This window comes from Prionailurus bengalensis, chromosome D4 (genome assembly GCF_016509475.1).
Source record: "Prionailurus bengalensis isolate Pbe53 chromosome D4, Fcat_Pben_1.1_paternal_pri, whole genome shotgun sequence".
NCBI lineage: Eukaryota > Metazoa > Chordata > Mammalia > Carnivora > Felidae > Prionailurus > Prionailurus bengalensis.
The window spans coordinates 57,325,138-57,341,345 of record NC_057359.1 but is presented as its reverse complement, the minus strand read 5'-3'; the positions used below and the strand labels follow the sequence as shown (position 1 = coordinate 57,341,345).

At 37.8% G+C, this 16,208-nt stretch overlaps 1 protein-coding gene across 1 annotated transcript in view; it reads right to left on the bottom strand.

The window, feature by feature from the left end:
- The window catches only part of LOC122474406 (phospholipid-transporting ATPase FetA-like), a 71,940-nt gene that overhangs the window by 22,144 nt on the left and 33,588 nt on the right, over positions 1-16,208 (bottom strand). Inside the window, exons 11-13 of the mRNA XM_043565283.1 lie at positions 10,746-10,942; positions 7,084-7,292; positions 4,968-5,011 (exon numbers count right to left, since the gene is read on the bottom strand). Of these exons, the coding sequence (XP_043421218.1) occupies positions 4,968-5,011; positions 7,084-7,292; positions 10,746-10,942 (450 nt within the window). The remainder of the gene's footprint in view (positions 1-4,967; positions 5,012-7,083; positions 7,293-10,745; positions 10,943-16,208) is intronic.

The window sequence follows — 16,208 nt, the reverse complement described above, 5'->3', positions numbered from 1 at the left end:
GTACCAGACAAAAGGATGGAAACTGGGGATATCAAGTGAAAGGAAGTGGATTCAGAATGGAGGGTAGAGGTGGCAACTGAAGAAACTCCTGGAGATGCTGTGACATAGCTATAATTAGTTTTTATAAAGTATCTTTAGCCTTGGCCATGGGTGGGAGGGAGCTACAAAGGATTCCTCTGATAGATGTATTTGGAGTTCATCAGTAAGTATGTGGTAATTAAAGTCATGTAAATACATGAGATTATTCCAGGAGACGATACAGATGGGGAAGAGGTTCAATAATAGAGCCTTGGAGAACATCAGTCCCTATGGCCAAGTTGATGAGAAAAAGCAGACAGGAAGAAAAAACAAGAACAGAGCTATTTAACAGGGGCCAATGGACAAGAAAACTTTAAGAAAAAGTGGAGTTTAGGTGTTAAAATCTGCAGAGAAGTTGAGTAAGGACTTAACAGCAAGGCAGTCATTAGTGAGCTTGGCTAGGATAGTTTCAGTGGCTATCATAGGACAGAATCTTATTACAGAGAGTAGGTTGAAGAATTAAAGAAAGGTGAGGAGTTAGAGACCTCTGTAATTGCCTGTTTACTTATATGGCTCCTTCTCAAGTCTGCCAACTCTCTGAAGGTAGGGAAAATGTCTCTTTTGTTTTCCTCCAACCTTTAGCATTTACTCAAAGTCTGACATATGGTTGATACTCAGTAAGTATTTTGGACTGATGGGAGACAGAGGGTAATACAGGAATGGTTCTAAGTGCTTTTTAAAATATGAGTCAAAATAAAATATAAAAATTTATTTTTAGTGGTTACCTCTGGTTAATGGGCTTAGGGTTATTTTAACTAATTTTTTTAACTATTTTATTTTAAGTTAATACTCTTTTTTAGAATAGTCTTAGGTTTACAGAAAAATTGGGCAGAAGTACAAGGAGTTCCTATATATTATCTCTCTCTTCTTTCTACTCTGATTTCCTCTATTCACATCTCACATTACTGTAGTACATTTGTTACAACCGACAAATATTAATACGTTATTATGAACTGAAGTATATAGTTTACAGTAGAATTCTGCATCATACAGTTCTATGGGTTTTGAAACATACATATTGTAATGAATCTACCATGACAGCATCACACAGAATAGTTCCACTGCCCTAAAACTCTCCTGTGTTCCGCTCTACTGCTTCATCTCTCTCTCCACCTCTCACCAAGCCCCTGGCAACCACTGATCTTTTTACCGTCTGTACTAATTTGCCTTTTCCAGAATGTCATATAGTTGGAATCATAGTATGTAGCCTTTTCAGATTAGCTTCTTTCACTTAGCAATATGCATTTTAAGTTCTTCCTTTTGTGTGTGTGGCGTGATAGCTCATTTATTCTTAGTGCTGAATAATATTCCATTGTAGGGATGTACTAAGTATTTTTTTTTTTAAGGAAGGGAAAATTTGAGCTGAAGGGAAAGAATCACATAAGAAGAATAACTTTCAGATATTAAGAAGGAGCGAATACAGGAATGACTGAGGTTCCTGAAGAAGTAGAAAGGGATGGAATGTAAAATATACAAAGAGACTTGTATTGAAAGAAAACAGGATACCTTTTTTGAGACTGAAGGAAACTAGGTAAAGGTGTGTTCTGAAGTATGTATGGAAAAGGATATTTAGCTGATAGTTTGAATTTTTCTCAGTAAAGTTGAAGGCAATATCATCTGCTGCATATTGGGGACAGAGGGGGATGTAGGAGAAGGCCTGAGGGTGAATTCTAGAATAGCTAACATGCAGAATTAAGTATGACGCTGATCACAAATTAGTAAAAAATTATCCAAATAATATTGGAAGCCTAAAAGAGGTTGGAGTTTCTGAATTTTTAATGAGTTTGTGATCTCCAAAAAGTGCTTGGCACTCTGAGATTAGAACAGAGAAGGATAGATGGCTTGGTTAATTAAAGGTTGAGATTTGGTGAGTGATTAAAGAGAAAAAAGACTAGTAAGGTACTGAGGATATTTATGATCCTGGGTACAGATGGGGGCAAGACAGGAAAGGAAGTAAAGCCATGAGGAATTGACAGACTTGGAGAAAAAGGAGAGCTGAGGGCTTATGAGTTTTCCAAAGATAAGAAAGCAGGCATATATAGCAGAAGTCAAGTACGAAGAGAGATAGAGAAATAAGGTATGTGACCAGAGATCAGGATGAGAGAGTTTACAATTTCAGAGTAGTACAATTCTAGATAGTGACATGGAAAAGGGTGATGAAGATTTTTTGGGTACTACAGGTCATCTGAAAGGCATATTTTTTCTGACATCTGAAAGCATCCATGGTGACAGATCATCCATAAAGTAGCCAGTACCACCCAAGATGATAGTAGGGATTGGGTACAGAGGAAGAATAGGAGCCAATTTTCAAAGTCCTCAGTGAATGAGATGAAGAAGTCAGAAGATGCATAGATGTCAATGACAGGAAGAGTTAAGGAGGAGCATTGCCAGAAGTCATAAGCATCACAGGAGGAAAAATTGTATCAGGAAGAAAAAGTAACGGTTTAAAGTTAGCACAGGATAATGAAGACAATACATTTGGGCTTTTGGTATGCAGAATAGGAGAGATGGAGGAAAAAGGATGTTCTCAGGGAAAGTCAATCAAGGCAGGGAGAAGAAATCATTTTTATGAAGAGATGAGGCAACAGGTAAGCTTGTTTACAAGAGAAAAAAGAGTCCAGTGATCCAGTGGAACACATGTTATGATTAATCAGTAGTGGAAGGAAGAGGTAGGGGAAAGAAACTCCAGAATAACAGTTTATTCCCTATAAGCTATAACTTTGTTTATATTGCCAAAGTCATTTGCAGAGTCTCTAGAAGGGGATTTAAGGGGGGAAAAAGTAGATTTTTCTATCCCTTTCCCAATGTCTTTGGATAGATAGGGGTGAGAAAGTAGTTGGGAGCTGGAGTTAGCTATTTGGTATATAAGTCAAGTGGCTAAGGGTTTGGAATTAGTTATAGAAGGAAAAGGATAGGGTGAGGAGTATCATGAAGGTAACAGACAAAGCCCTATGAAGGGATGTTTAATATCAAATCTATAAACAAAAGCTGAGATCCAATACTGGAGAAAATAGTCAAAATGAACCAGCTAGAAATAGAAAGAATGAATAGGAAGATATTTTTATAATTGTGTGGGATACAACTATTCAGTATGTTGCAATATAATGTTCCTGAAGCTATAAAGGAAAAAGACTGACATGACAAATTTGATCACATACATTAGAAACTTCTACACAGAAAAAAAAAAAAGAAACTTCTACACAGAAAAAAATATAAACAAAACCCAAAAGACAAAAATGGGGAAAGTAACTTTACTGTATGTGCCAAAGGAAAGGTTGTTATTTTTACTTTATAAAAAGTACTTTCAAGTAAGAAAAAAAGGGCAAAGAATATGAATGGGCAACTGAGAAAATAACTATAAACAGGCAATAAAGTGGGAAGGGGAAATAAGCACATAAAAATGATTCAATCTGATAAGTAATCAGAGAGAGGTAAATAACATGAGATGCCATTTTAACCAATTCAATTTCTTTTTTTTAAATTTTTTTTCAACGTTTGTTTATTTTTGGGACAGAGAGAGACAGAGCATGAACGGGGGAGGGGCAGAAAGAGAGGGAGACACAGAATCGGAAACAGGCTCCAGGCTCTGAGCCATCAGCCCAGAGCCTGACGCGGGGCTCCAACTCACCGACCACAAGATCGTGACCTGGCTGAAGTCGGACGCTTAACCGACTGCGCCACCCAGGCGCCCCACCAATTAAATTTCTAAAGATTAAAAAATTATTAATACTCAGTACTCATAAGGATATGAGAAAAAAAGAATTATTATATATTTTTGGTGGGATTATAAACTGATGCAATCTATCTAGGAGCAATATGGCAATATTAAATGTGCTAAAAATGTGGCTACCCTTTGACCAATCAGTTTCACTCCCAGGAGTTCATTCGAAGGAAATAATTATCAGAAGAAGAGACAAAACTGTAAGTACCAGGGTGCTTACCACAGTGCTATTTATAATAACAAAATAAAATGGAATAAAAATAGGGGATTGGTTAAATAAATTAAGGTACACTAATACAAATGGATATGCCACTCATTCAAAATGATGATGTGGACCTACATTTACTGACATGGAAATGGGACTAGAATATAATGTCAAGGGAATAAAAAGGAGGAAATGGGACTAGAATGGGAAATGGGACTAGAATATAATGTCAAGTGAATAAAAAGGAGGCTGCAAATAGGATACATGCTATGATGCTTCCTCTTTCTTTCCTTTTTCCCTTTGTTCTCTTTCCTCTCTCCCTCCATTCCTTCCATCCATCCACCCATCCATCCATCCATCTATCATTAGATCTTGATGTATATGTGTGTGCATATACACACATGGAAAACACATGAAAGAATATACCCCCAAATTTTACATTGGTTTTCTAAAGGAGATTGAACGATTTTCACTTTCTTCTTCATACATTTCTGTATTGATTGGATTTTAAAACAAATTTATTTTGGAGAAAGAGAGCCTGAGTGGGGGAGGGGCACTGAGAGAGAGGGCTCCAAAGAGAGTTCTGCAGTGACAGTAGTGAGCTCGAGTTCTGCGCAGGGCTCTAACTCACGAACCATGAGATCATGACCTGGGCCGAAGTTGGACGCTCAACCAACTGAGCCACCCAGGCACCCTGACTGGACTTTTTTAATATGAGGAAAGACTATTTTTCAAATAGGAAAAAAGAAAAAAGAAAAAAGAAAGAAAGCTATTTTGATTTTAAAGCACAAACCCAAATCCCCTCAAATAAACATAGGTCATTTATATAATGCTTTCTGATATTATGGGCCAATAAAAGCTTTACTATTTCAGGGCTAAGGGACTCTCAATTTGTGTCAAAGATGCTGCTGTTTAGCATGGTCTCAGCTCTCACGCATATCACAGGTAACTGTAATCACTCACCTCAGAGACTTCTACTTTCATTCCCTTTTTGTCATAGACATGACCTGTTGATAAGTAAAGAGAGCAGAGACTTGGCAATGTTTAAATTATTTTTTTGCTGTGATAAAATACATATAACATAAAAATTTAACCATTTGTTAGCATACAATTCAGTGTCATTAATCACATTGACAATGTGGTACAATAATCACCATTATAAATTTCCAAAATTTTTTCAGCATTCTAAACAGAAATTCCCCAATTCCTCCCTATTCCTAGCCCTTGATAACCTCCACTTTTTGTCTCTATAAATTTGTCTATTCTAGATGTTTCATATAAGTTGAATCATACACTATTTCTTTTTGTGTTTGGCTTATTTCACTTAGTATAAAGTTTTCAAGAATCATCCATGTTGTAGCATATGTCAGAACCTCATTACTTTTTATGACTTAGTAATATTGCTTTGAATGGATATACCACAATTTGTTTATCCATTCATCTGTTGATGGACACATGGTTGTTTTTACCTTTGGGCTATTGGTGAATAATGCTGCAATGAATGCCAGCATATATCTATCTGTTTGAATCCCTGTTTTCCATCTTTTGAGTGGAATATACCTAGGAATAGATTTATGGGGTCACATGGTAATTTAAAGGAAGGTTAACAGCTTATTGCTTCTGATTCTATCATCCCAGACTTCCCATCAAGCTTCCTTGAATCTCCTCAGGCCACCCAGCCCTTAGTGTCCCAGTAAGCTCCACTCCCCAATCTAATGGTAAGAGGTCATTTGCTTGGGCCCCAACTCTTCTCCCTTAAGTGTGAGGTGAGGCTGGAAGTTAGTCACTGGATGTGGGAAAGACCTTCTATTTCATGAAGCCCTCCAGTCACAAAAGTTACCTAGAAGAAATATGAAAATAGTGCAAGAATGTTTAGGATTCTTGGCCAGCAGATAGTATAAACAAAATAGCAGTGGAAGACAGTCTTATGTCAAGCATAGAAACAACCATGGCCCTTTTGGGACACCTGGGTGGCTCAGTCGGTTAAGCCTCTGACTCTTCATAGTTTGTGGGTTCAAGCCCCACATAGTTTGTGGGGTCTTCAGAAGGTGGGGCCTGCTTAGAATTCTCGCTCTCTCTCCCTCTCTCTGCCTCTCCCCCACTCATTATCTCTCTCAAAAGTAAATAAACATTAAAAAAGAATTAGAAAAAAAAAAAAGAAGAAGAAACACCCATAGCCCTTTCAACCTTACTCAGTGTATCATCAGATCTTATAATGAGACAGAGAATTAAGATCTTTACCCAAATCAACTCATCTAAAAATAGGCTTTCAGAGTTTATACATAGGAAAAGTTGTTTGGCAGGGATAATAGGAAATAGTAGCTTTTTAAAAAAATCTTAATCTTAAATTTTAATCTCAAATTTTTAATTATTTTTTAATTGAGGTGAAAGGCATATGACATACAATTAACCATTTTAAAGTGTACAATTCAGAGGCATGTAGTGCATTTACAATGTTGTATACTACACATCTCTCTAGTTTCAAAGCTTTTTCATCACCCCAGAGTAGAAATGCTCTACCTTTTTAGATGTGACTGCCTTCCTCAGCTAGTTAGTGCATTGGGCATGAATGTTCACATACCTGAGGACTTAACCCTGTCACAAAAATAAGTTTAGGCTTAAGGCATGAAATGAATGAGGAATTGGGCATTGGGGACCCTGCCCAACCAACTTGACTATCCTTTGATGGCTTCTCTCAAGACTGCTTATTGGTCTGAGGGGGAATCAGGAGATTAGCAGCTTCAACAATATCTGGTTTCTCTGTGTGATTTAATATGAGAGTGAACTGACCCCTCTCAAGACATTGGGAATTCCTGGAGGACAGAGATTAAGTCTTGTACATCTTGGTATTTCCAATGTCCAACACAATGGATTACCTCTATAAGGTGTGAAATAAGTGCTTTTTGGTAAGCAACTGAATGGAGTAGGTGATCTTTGTTTAATGAGTAAAGAAGGTTATGAGAATAAGAGATAAATGTGAATTTCAGAGGTATATAGAATTAGAGGCAGATTATTCTTGAAAACAATCTGCAAAGTAGAATTTCCCCAGGACTCAGGGAAAGCAGGAAGACATGCATACCATAGAACATCCCATTAATAGAACACTTATTGAAAACCATGATGTTCTGAGTCAGGGTTCCTGTTTTGTCAGAGAACACGTATTTGACCTGGCCAAGCTCCTCATTAAGGGTGGTGGTGCGAGCCTGTGCTGGTGAGTTCTTTGGTGCATAAAACATCTTCCGATCCCAGTTGATATAGCAACTGTTGCCCAATCTTATTATCTCAACACTATGGAGAAAGCAAGAAAAGAAGCGTCCTGGGTTAGAACATATCAAATACATAATCCTGGTTTCCTTCTTAACAGGTCAGGGCCAGCATCTGAAAATCAGAATATTCTCCTTGGGAACCTACCATGGATTTTGAAGGACATTCCCACCAGCCAACCCAACGTAAATCTGATCTCGACCATTTTCACTCAGTACTTTACCATCTGGATCCGGATATACTTCATTAATTTTGCTGAGGCATAACCCCCTTTCATTTTTTCTTCTTCCAAAACATATCCAGGAAAAATAAAAAGTTTTGAACTTTTGCAGTAATGCAAGGCCTGGTAGAATTATGAACTACCTAGTAAAAGGCTGTTTAGGCTTAATTAGAGGATTACTGTGGCTGTCATGTAAATCCACTGGCAAGGAAGAGAAACTTAAACACTCAGAAACTTGTTTCAGAAGAAGGGAAGGATCTGTGAAAATCAGAAACAGGTCATAGAAGCTGACCTGATAAAATTCCTGGCAGGGGCAATCTGCCTGTGGGGTAGCTTCTCCCCCTAATAGTGTCCTCTTCACTTTACCTGAATTTTCCCTATTGCCTTTATCACATTCCTCTTCTGTTCCAAATAATTCATATTATAGATTCTTTATGGTTAACAAGCATCTTCATTTTAAAATAGTTAAGATTTTTAATGGGCCTCCTTCCTATCACCATTTGTGCTTAATGTATATTAGTTTTGGTCACTTCTAAAAGACAACTGCATTGAGCAACATGTTTGTTTGTTTAATTTCAGGTGAGGCAGGAGTGCTCTAGCCCACATTACTGACTCTACAGGTCCTCAAGCACTGAATCTTGATCCCTCCCTTCCTTTGCCATACCAACCAACATAGCTATTTCTCTAAACCCAAACATTTAATCATATCATTTCTTTCCTTAGAAAAATCTTTGCTGCCTTTAGGATAAAATCCAAACTCCTTGGGAGTCACCTGCATGGCTCAGTCAGTTAAGTGTCCGACTTTGGCTCAGGTCATGATCCCACAGTTCATAAGTTTGAGCCCCACATCAGCTCTACTATGACAGCTTTTTTTGGGGGGTTGTATATAATTTTATTTTTATTTTTTTAATTTTACTTTTTATTTTTTAAAATTTACATCCAAATTAGTTAGCATATAGTGCAACAATGATTTCAGGAGTAGATTCCCTAGTGCCTCTTACCCATTTAGCCCATCCTCCCTCCCACAACCCCTCTAGTAACCTTCAGTTTGTTCTCTATATTTGAGTCTCTTCTGTTTTGTCCCCCTTCCTGTTTTTATATTATTTTTGTTTCCCTCCCCTTATGTTCATCTGTTTGGTCTCTTAAAGTCCTCATATGAGTGAAGTCATAGGATTTTTGTCTTTCTCTGACTAATTTCACTTAACATAATACCCTCCAGTTCCATGTAGTTGCAAGTGGCAAGATTTCCTTCTTTTTGATTGCCGAGTAATACTCCATTGTGTATATATACCACATTTTCTTTATCCATTCATCCATCGATGGGCATTTGGGTTCTTTCCATACTTTGGCTATTGTTGATAGTGCTGCTATAAACATGGGAGTGCATGTGTCCCTTCGAAACAGCACACCTGTATCCTGTGGATAAAGGCCTAGTAGTGCAATTGCTGCGCTGTAGGGTAGTTCTATTTTTAGTTTTTTGAGGAACCTCCATACTGTTTTCCAGAGTGGCTGTACCAGCTTGCATTCCCACCAGCAGTGCAAAAGAGATCCTCTTTCTCCGCATCCTTGCCAACATCTGTTGTTGCCTGAGTTGTTAATGTTAGCCATTCTGACAGGTGTAAGGTGGTATCTCATTGTGTTTTTGATTTATATTTCCCTGATGATGAGTGATGTGGAGCATTTTTTCATGTGTCGGTTGGCCATCTGGATGTCTTCTTTGGAGAAGTGTCTATTCATGTCTTTTGCCCATTTCTTCACTGGATGATTTGTTTTTTGGATGTTGAGTTTGAGAAGTTCTTTATAGATTTTAGATACTAACCCTTTATCTGATATGTCATTTGCAAATATTGTCTCCCATTCTGTCGGTTGCCTTTTAGTTTTTCTGATTGTTTCCTTTGTTGTGCAGAAGCTTTTTATTTTGATGAGGTCCCAGTAGTTCATTTTCTACTTTGACAGCTTGAAGCTTGGAGCCTGGAGCCTGCTTCAGATTCTGTGTGTCTCTCTGTCCCCTCCCATGCTTGTGCACTCGCTTTCCCTCTCTCTCAAAAGTAAATAAACAAACATTAAAAAAAACATCCAAATCCTTAGCCTGACATTTAAGGCTCTCCTGGATAGGATACTGAATTATCATCCAACACTTTAGCCGAGGCTACTCATTGTTCTATGACCACACCAAACCTTTGCACATGCTGATCTTTCTGTTTGCAATATTGTTTTGCTATTTTCTGCGTGATGAATTCCACTCTTCTCTCAAATACCAGTTTGATTATTACTTTTTCTGTAATCCCCCAAGCCTCTCCAGGTAGAACCAACCTGTTCCTTTTCCAGTCTCCCATAGCACTCCCTATATATCTCTCTTACATCATTTTCCATATTCCATTTCCATTCCATTCCATTCCATTTCCATTTCCATTTCCATAATTACTTAAGTATCTATTTCCACAGCTATGTTGTAAGCTTATCTACAGAAAGAGCTGTCTTATGATTTATGTTTCTATTTCTAGCACCTAGTATAGTGCTTGGCACATAGTAGGTGCTGTGCTCAATAAATATTAAACTAATAAGATAATTTAGTCATGCAGGGTGCTTTTCAGGTTGGAATGTCACAGTGCAGGGTTTAGGAAACCTGGAAAGAAGGATATAAAAACGTGTTTGGATGTGTGTATGTGAAAGGGAATGATGAAAATAGAAAAAGGAGCTCAAAGGCTTATTTGACCCATTTCAAATTTTTGTCCATGAAAAGGCAAAGGAAACATCCTTCTTTTCTTTTACAACTTTTAGAACCCAGAACTTAGGTCATAATTACATCCATAATACCATTTGCCACATTGTTTCTGGGGGAAAACAAATGTGAGTTCTGATTAACTGATTTACAAATGTATGTTTGGGACCTATGTCATTGATTAACTAGGGGCTGCCTGACTTATGCTTCAGCATCACCAAATCTGTGTGCATTTTTTCAATTACTGCATGTGTTTCTATGTCTCATTTAGTTACATTATAAGCTATTTGAGGGCAGGGATGGTTTTCTCTTTGTGTAACTCATAGTATCTAGTACAGTATTCTGGATATGGAAACCACTAATACAATCTCTAGACATTTCTCAGAGTGTTTTGTACACTGGCACTGTGGAAAGTAAAGAGTTAAAGAGCATACAGTGTATGCTTCCCAAACATTTACACTCTAGTTGGGGAGTTAAGCAGGATGTATAAAGTCAGCTCCTCCCCCTACGACACAAAGTGGTCAAAGAAGCTTACCTGACATAAAGGGAAATGGGCACCATAGTGTTAAGAATAATGAAGTAGGACCAGAATACGAGGATGGCAGAGACAGCTGATGAAGGGACATATTCTTCCCATGGCAGATAATTCTGGAAGTAGTAGCCTTTTTTGTTTTCCCAAATGCCATGCCCAATTGCTAGGATAAAGCACATGCTGCCTAAAAACAGGAAAATCTGGAAATCAGAAACAGAATTAAATTAACATGTTATCTAAGGCATGTGCTGCTTCATGTCTACTTTTGGACATTTAGCTCTCAACAAAGCTTCTCTCTTTTCCTGGAGGGCAGGGGCATCCTGTAGTTCACAAGCTCTAGGCAGTAGTACAGGACAGAAAAGAAAGCCCAGCACGAGCCATCCTTGGAATCTTTTTTTCCTTTCAAATTTTTATTTAGATTCTAGTTAGTTAACATGCAGTGCAATATTGGTTTCAGGAATAGAACACAGTGATTCATCACTTACATACAACACCCTGTGCTCATCATAACAAGTGGCCTCCTTAATACCCATCACCCATCTAGCCCATCCCCCCCCCCCCACCTCCCTCCATCAACCCTTAGTCTGATCTCTATTATTTAGAGTCTCTTATGGTTTGTTTCCCTATCTCCACAACCCCCCTACAAATGTCAACATCTGTTTTGTTTCTTAAATTCCACATGTGAGTGAAATCATATGGTATTTTGTCTTTCTCTGACTGATTTATTTCATTCAGCATAATGCACTTTGGCTCTATCCATATTGCTGCAAATGGCAAGATTTCATTCTTTTTGATTGTGGAGTAATATTCCACTATATATGAATATATATATAATATATATACATATATTATATATACATATATTCTACATCTTTTTTTAAACAAGTTTTATACAATTTCTTTATAATTTTAATAATTTTTATGTTATACAAACTGTTCAGGAACACGTGCTTAAAAAAAATGTTTCCATCGCATTCTACGAATCTCGTATATATAGTTTTAGCTCTAAAATACAATTATAGCACACCAAAAATAAAATTATAGGTAGTCTTACTAATGAAGAAAGATGCAAAAATGTTAAATAATTAGTAGCAAATTAGATTCTGCAGTATATGAAGAGATGAATATCTTTTGTCTAATTAGGTTTATCACAGGAATATAAAGATACATTAGCTTTACAGAATCTAAGAATAAGATTCAGTACTATTAACAGATTAAAGTTGCATAAAAGTGATCATCTCAAAAGATGACCAAATAAAAATTCCACATCTATAAATACCCTTAGTAAGTTAGGAATATATCTTTTTTTAATTTAACTTTATTTTTTATTTTTTAAAATTTACATCCAAATTAGTTAGTATATAGTGAAGCAAGTTAGGAATATATCTTTTTTTATTTTTTTATTTTATTTTTATTTTATTTTTTTAAAGTTTATTTATTTCTGAGACAGAGAGAGACAGAGCATGAACGGGGGAGGGGCAGAGAGAGATAGGGAGACACAGAATCAGAAGCAGGCTCCAGGCTCTGAGCCATCAGCCCAGAGCCCGACGCGGGGCTCGAACTCACGGACCGCGAGATTGTGACCTGAACTGAAATCGGACACTTAACCGACTGAGCCACCCAGGCACCCCGGAATATATCTTGATAAAAGTGAGCTACCAGACTCTATGGCAAACTTCATATTTTATGGTAAAACATTAAATGTAATTCCATTCAAGTCAGAAAAAAAATTGATAGTATCAACATTGTACTAGAGGTGCTAAGCAATGCAGTAAGAAAAACTGCATTATTAAATTAATTAAAATTTTGAAATGGCATAGAAAAATGGCCATTACTTATATCACTTCTTTTTTTATCCATTTGTCAGCTGATGGACATTTGGGGTCTTTCCACAGTTGGGCTATTGTTGATAATGCTATGGACATCAGGGTGCATGTACCCTTCTGAATATGTATTTTTGTATCCATTGGGCATCCTTGGGATTTGAAGTGAGCTAAAAGTTATTAAAATACATTAAATACTAATTAAGTGCCAGGAGTTGTGCTTAGTACTCTGTCTATATTATTTATTTAAATATTTAAATATTTTATATTTATAAATGTTTTAATAATAGATGAGGAATTTGACATTAAGAGTAGAAAAGTATTTTGCCTAAAGTCACTTAGCTACTAACTAGGAGAGACATGTTTTTGTTTTTTTGTGTTCAAGTTTATTTATCTTTTTTTAGTAATCTCTACACCCAACATGAGGCTTGAACTCATGACTCCAAGGTCAAGAATTACATGCTCCTCCAACTGAGCCAGCCAGGTGCCCAGAGAGACAGGTTTTGAACCAGTTCCAGAACCCGAGCTTTCAATCACTCCATTATTGAAGTGAGGTCACTGATGGGCAAATCTTTGAAGACAAGGATGTAAAAGGCAGGAGGAGCAGGTATAATTGAGACCATTCTCAGAAAATAAGATTTTAAAAAGCTTTTTATTATGAAAAATTTCAAACACTGTCAGCACAGAGCCTGACACGGGGCTCAAACTCACAAACCGTGAGATCATGACCTGAGCTGGAGTCCGCTGCTTAACCCAGGGCCACCCAGGCACCCCTGCAATTTCTTCTTCTAAGAATAGTAATAAGAATTTTTCAAAAGTTCTTTTCTTTTCTCTTCCCTGAATTATAATGTCTATTCCAGGGTCAGTTATTTTACTTGTTCACCCTCTTCCTCCTCTTGTGTGTTCCTGTTTTCCCTCTAGTACACTTAAAAATATGAGGAGAAGAGTAGTTTGATCATTATAGGTTGGTTTTGTTTCCTTTGGTTAATTTTGTTTCCCCAGTAGGCCACTCTCCTGAATAGGAACATGGAAGCACAAGTTCTATGTAGGTAGGTAGTATGTGTTATTTGATGGGCCTCACCCTCAGGTACACAAGGAACATGAAAGCACATTTGAATCCCTTAAAATTGAAATAAAGTGGGTTTTACTCTGAAGTGACGACACCCACATCAGAAGCCCTAGCCTTGGGGCACCTGGGTGGCTCAGTTGGTTAAGTGGTCGACTTCGGCTCAGGTCATGATCTCGTAGTCTGTGAGTTTGAGCCCCGCGTCGGGCTCTGTGCTGACAGCTCAGAGCCTGGAGCCTGTTTCAGATTCTGTGTCTCCCTCTCTCTGACCCTCCCCTGTTCATGCTCTGTCTCTCCCTGTCTCAAAAATAAATAAAACATTAAAAAAATTAAAAAAAAAAAAGAAGCCCTAGCCTTCTGAGATAATTTTTACATTTCTTTAGAAAGCAGTTCCCTTCTGAGACTGGAAGGCAAATACACTTGTTATTACTATATGTATGCTATACAGGTGTCAGGATGGTATAGGGACCAATTATTGCCCATGTTGTTTTATGGACAGTTTTTAAATTAATTATCTTGACCATTATTCCATATACCACCCCTACATTTCATACCTGCTAATGTTAGCTTGGAGCTATGATTGAGCTCTACCAGGAAGAATGCATTTGCACTGAAGCTTTCACTACCCTGGTTTGTCTATCAATATAATCTAGGGGCACCTGGGTGGCTCAGTTGGTTAAACGTCTGACTGTTGGTTTTGGCTCAGGCCATGATCTCACACTCTTTGAGTTTCAGCTCCACATGGGGTCTGTGCTGTCAGCACATAGCCTGCTTGGGATTCTGTGTTTCCCTCTCTCTCTGCCCCTCCCCTGCTCACTCTCTCAAAATAAATAAATAAACATTAAAAAGTATATAATCTATCCGCTTTCTGCCTTCTAAAAACTCATCAACATCTTGGGTCTACTGATGGTTCATCCTCTGCCAGGGCTGTTACACATTTATTTCCTGTTTGTACTTCCTTATAGTCATTTCAAGAAGCTTCTCAACGCTTTTAAACTTGATGCCCAAAAGTGAATACAGTACCTCAGACAACATTTCACACTTTCTGAAGGAAAGATTGCATGAATGACCATTCAAATATAGGCATTTATAGCAGCTACTCTACCAGCTCAGCTGCCCCAGCATTTACACTGACCCTCTGTTGCCTCTATCTTGTGAGAACCTAAGCAGAGAACTACATTTTCTCTCTGGAGACCCCACCCCCACCCCCCCACCCCTGCAGATATCTCTATGGTCCTTCTCTAGGCCTGCTATTCAACTATCATCCTAGGACTTCTTTTCACCCACTTCCATGTTTCCTGGCTTCCTTATCTTCTTTCTTAGTTTACTTTCTTGGTTTGCTTGAGTATACACAATAGGAGCTTCCTAAGAGATTATACAGGATGAATACATTTTTTGAATCTTTACACATATGGATATTTCTTTATACTTGAATTTTATTAACAGTTTTACTAGATTTAGAATTATAGGCTGCAAACAATCTTCTGGCACATATTTGAAGGCATTAATATTTACCTTCTGCTGTTGCTGCTGAGGAGGCCAATGCTATTCTGGTTTTTGATCCTGGTATATGATCTTTTATTCCTCACTAGAAGCTTGTGGGATTTTCTTTTTTTGTAATTTATTATTTTTTTAAATTTAATTTCAAGTTAGTTAACATAAAGTGTAGTCTTGGTTTCAGAAGTAGAACCCAGTGATTTATCACTTCCATATGAGCACCCAGTGCTCATTCCAACAAGTGCCGTCCTCAATGCCCATCACCCATTTAGCCCATCTCCTACCCACCTCTCCTTCAGCAGCCCTCAGTTTGTTCTCTGTATTTAAGAGTCTTTTATGGTTTACCTCCCTGTTTTATCTTATTTTTCCTTCCTTTCCCCTATGTTCATCTATTGCATTTCTTAAATTCCACATATGAATGAAACTATATGATAATTGTCTTTCTCTGACTCTATCTCTATCTACCACATTTTCTTTATTCATCAGTCAATGGACATTTGGGCTCTTCCCATAATTTGGAGATTTTATTTTTAATTTTATAATTTTTTGGTATGAGGTCAATCTGCCTTGTTTTTTTTTTTTATTTTTTTTCAACGTTTTTATTTATTTTTGGGACAGAGAGAGACAGAGCATGAACGGGGGAGGGGCAGAGAGAGAGGGAGACACAGAATCGGAAACAGGCTCCAGGCTCTGAGCCATCAGCCCAGAGCCTGATGCGGGGCTTGAACTCACGGACCGCGAGATCGTGACCTGGCTGAAGTCGGATGCTTAACCGACTGCGCCACCCAGGCGCCCCACAATCTGCCTTGTTAAGCAGGACTTCTCGTGCGTTTTCATTTTGCCTTCCCAGGGAGGCAGCAAGTATAGCAGAAAGAGCATTGATTTTGAAAAGTTATGCCTAGATGGATAGATGAGATGATTAAATAAAATTACATATGTAAAACATCTGACACATATTGATGCACTGCCCCCTTTATACACTTGAGGGCTGCACCCAGATCTTATACATCCTTGTGATTCTCACAACATCTGGCATATACTGGGCACATGATAGATTTTCAATAACTACAAGTTGATGAC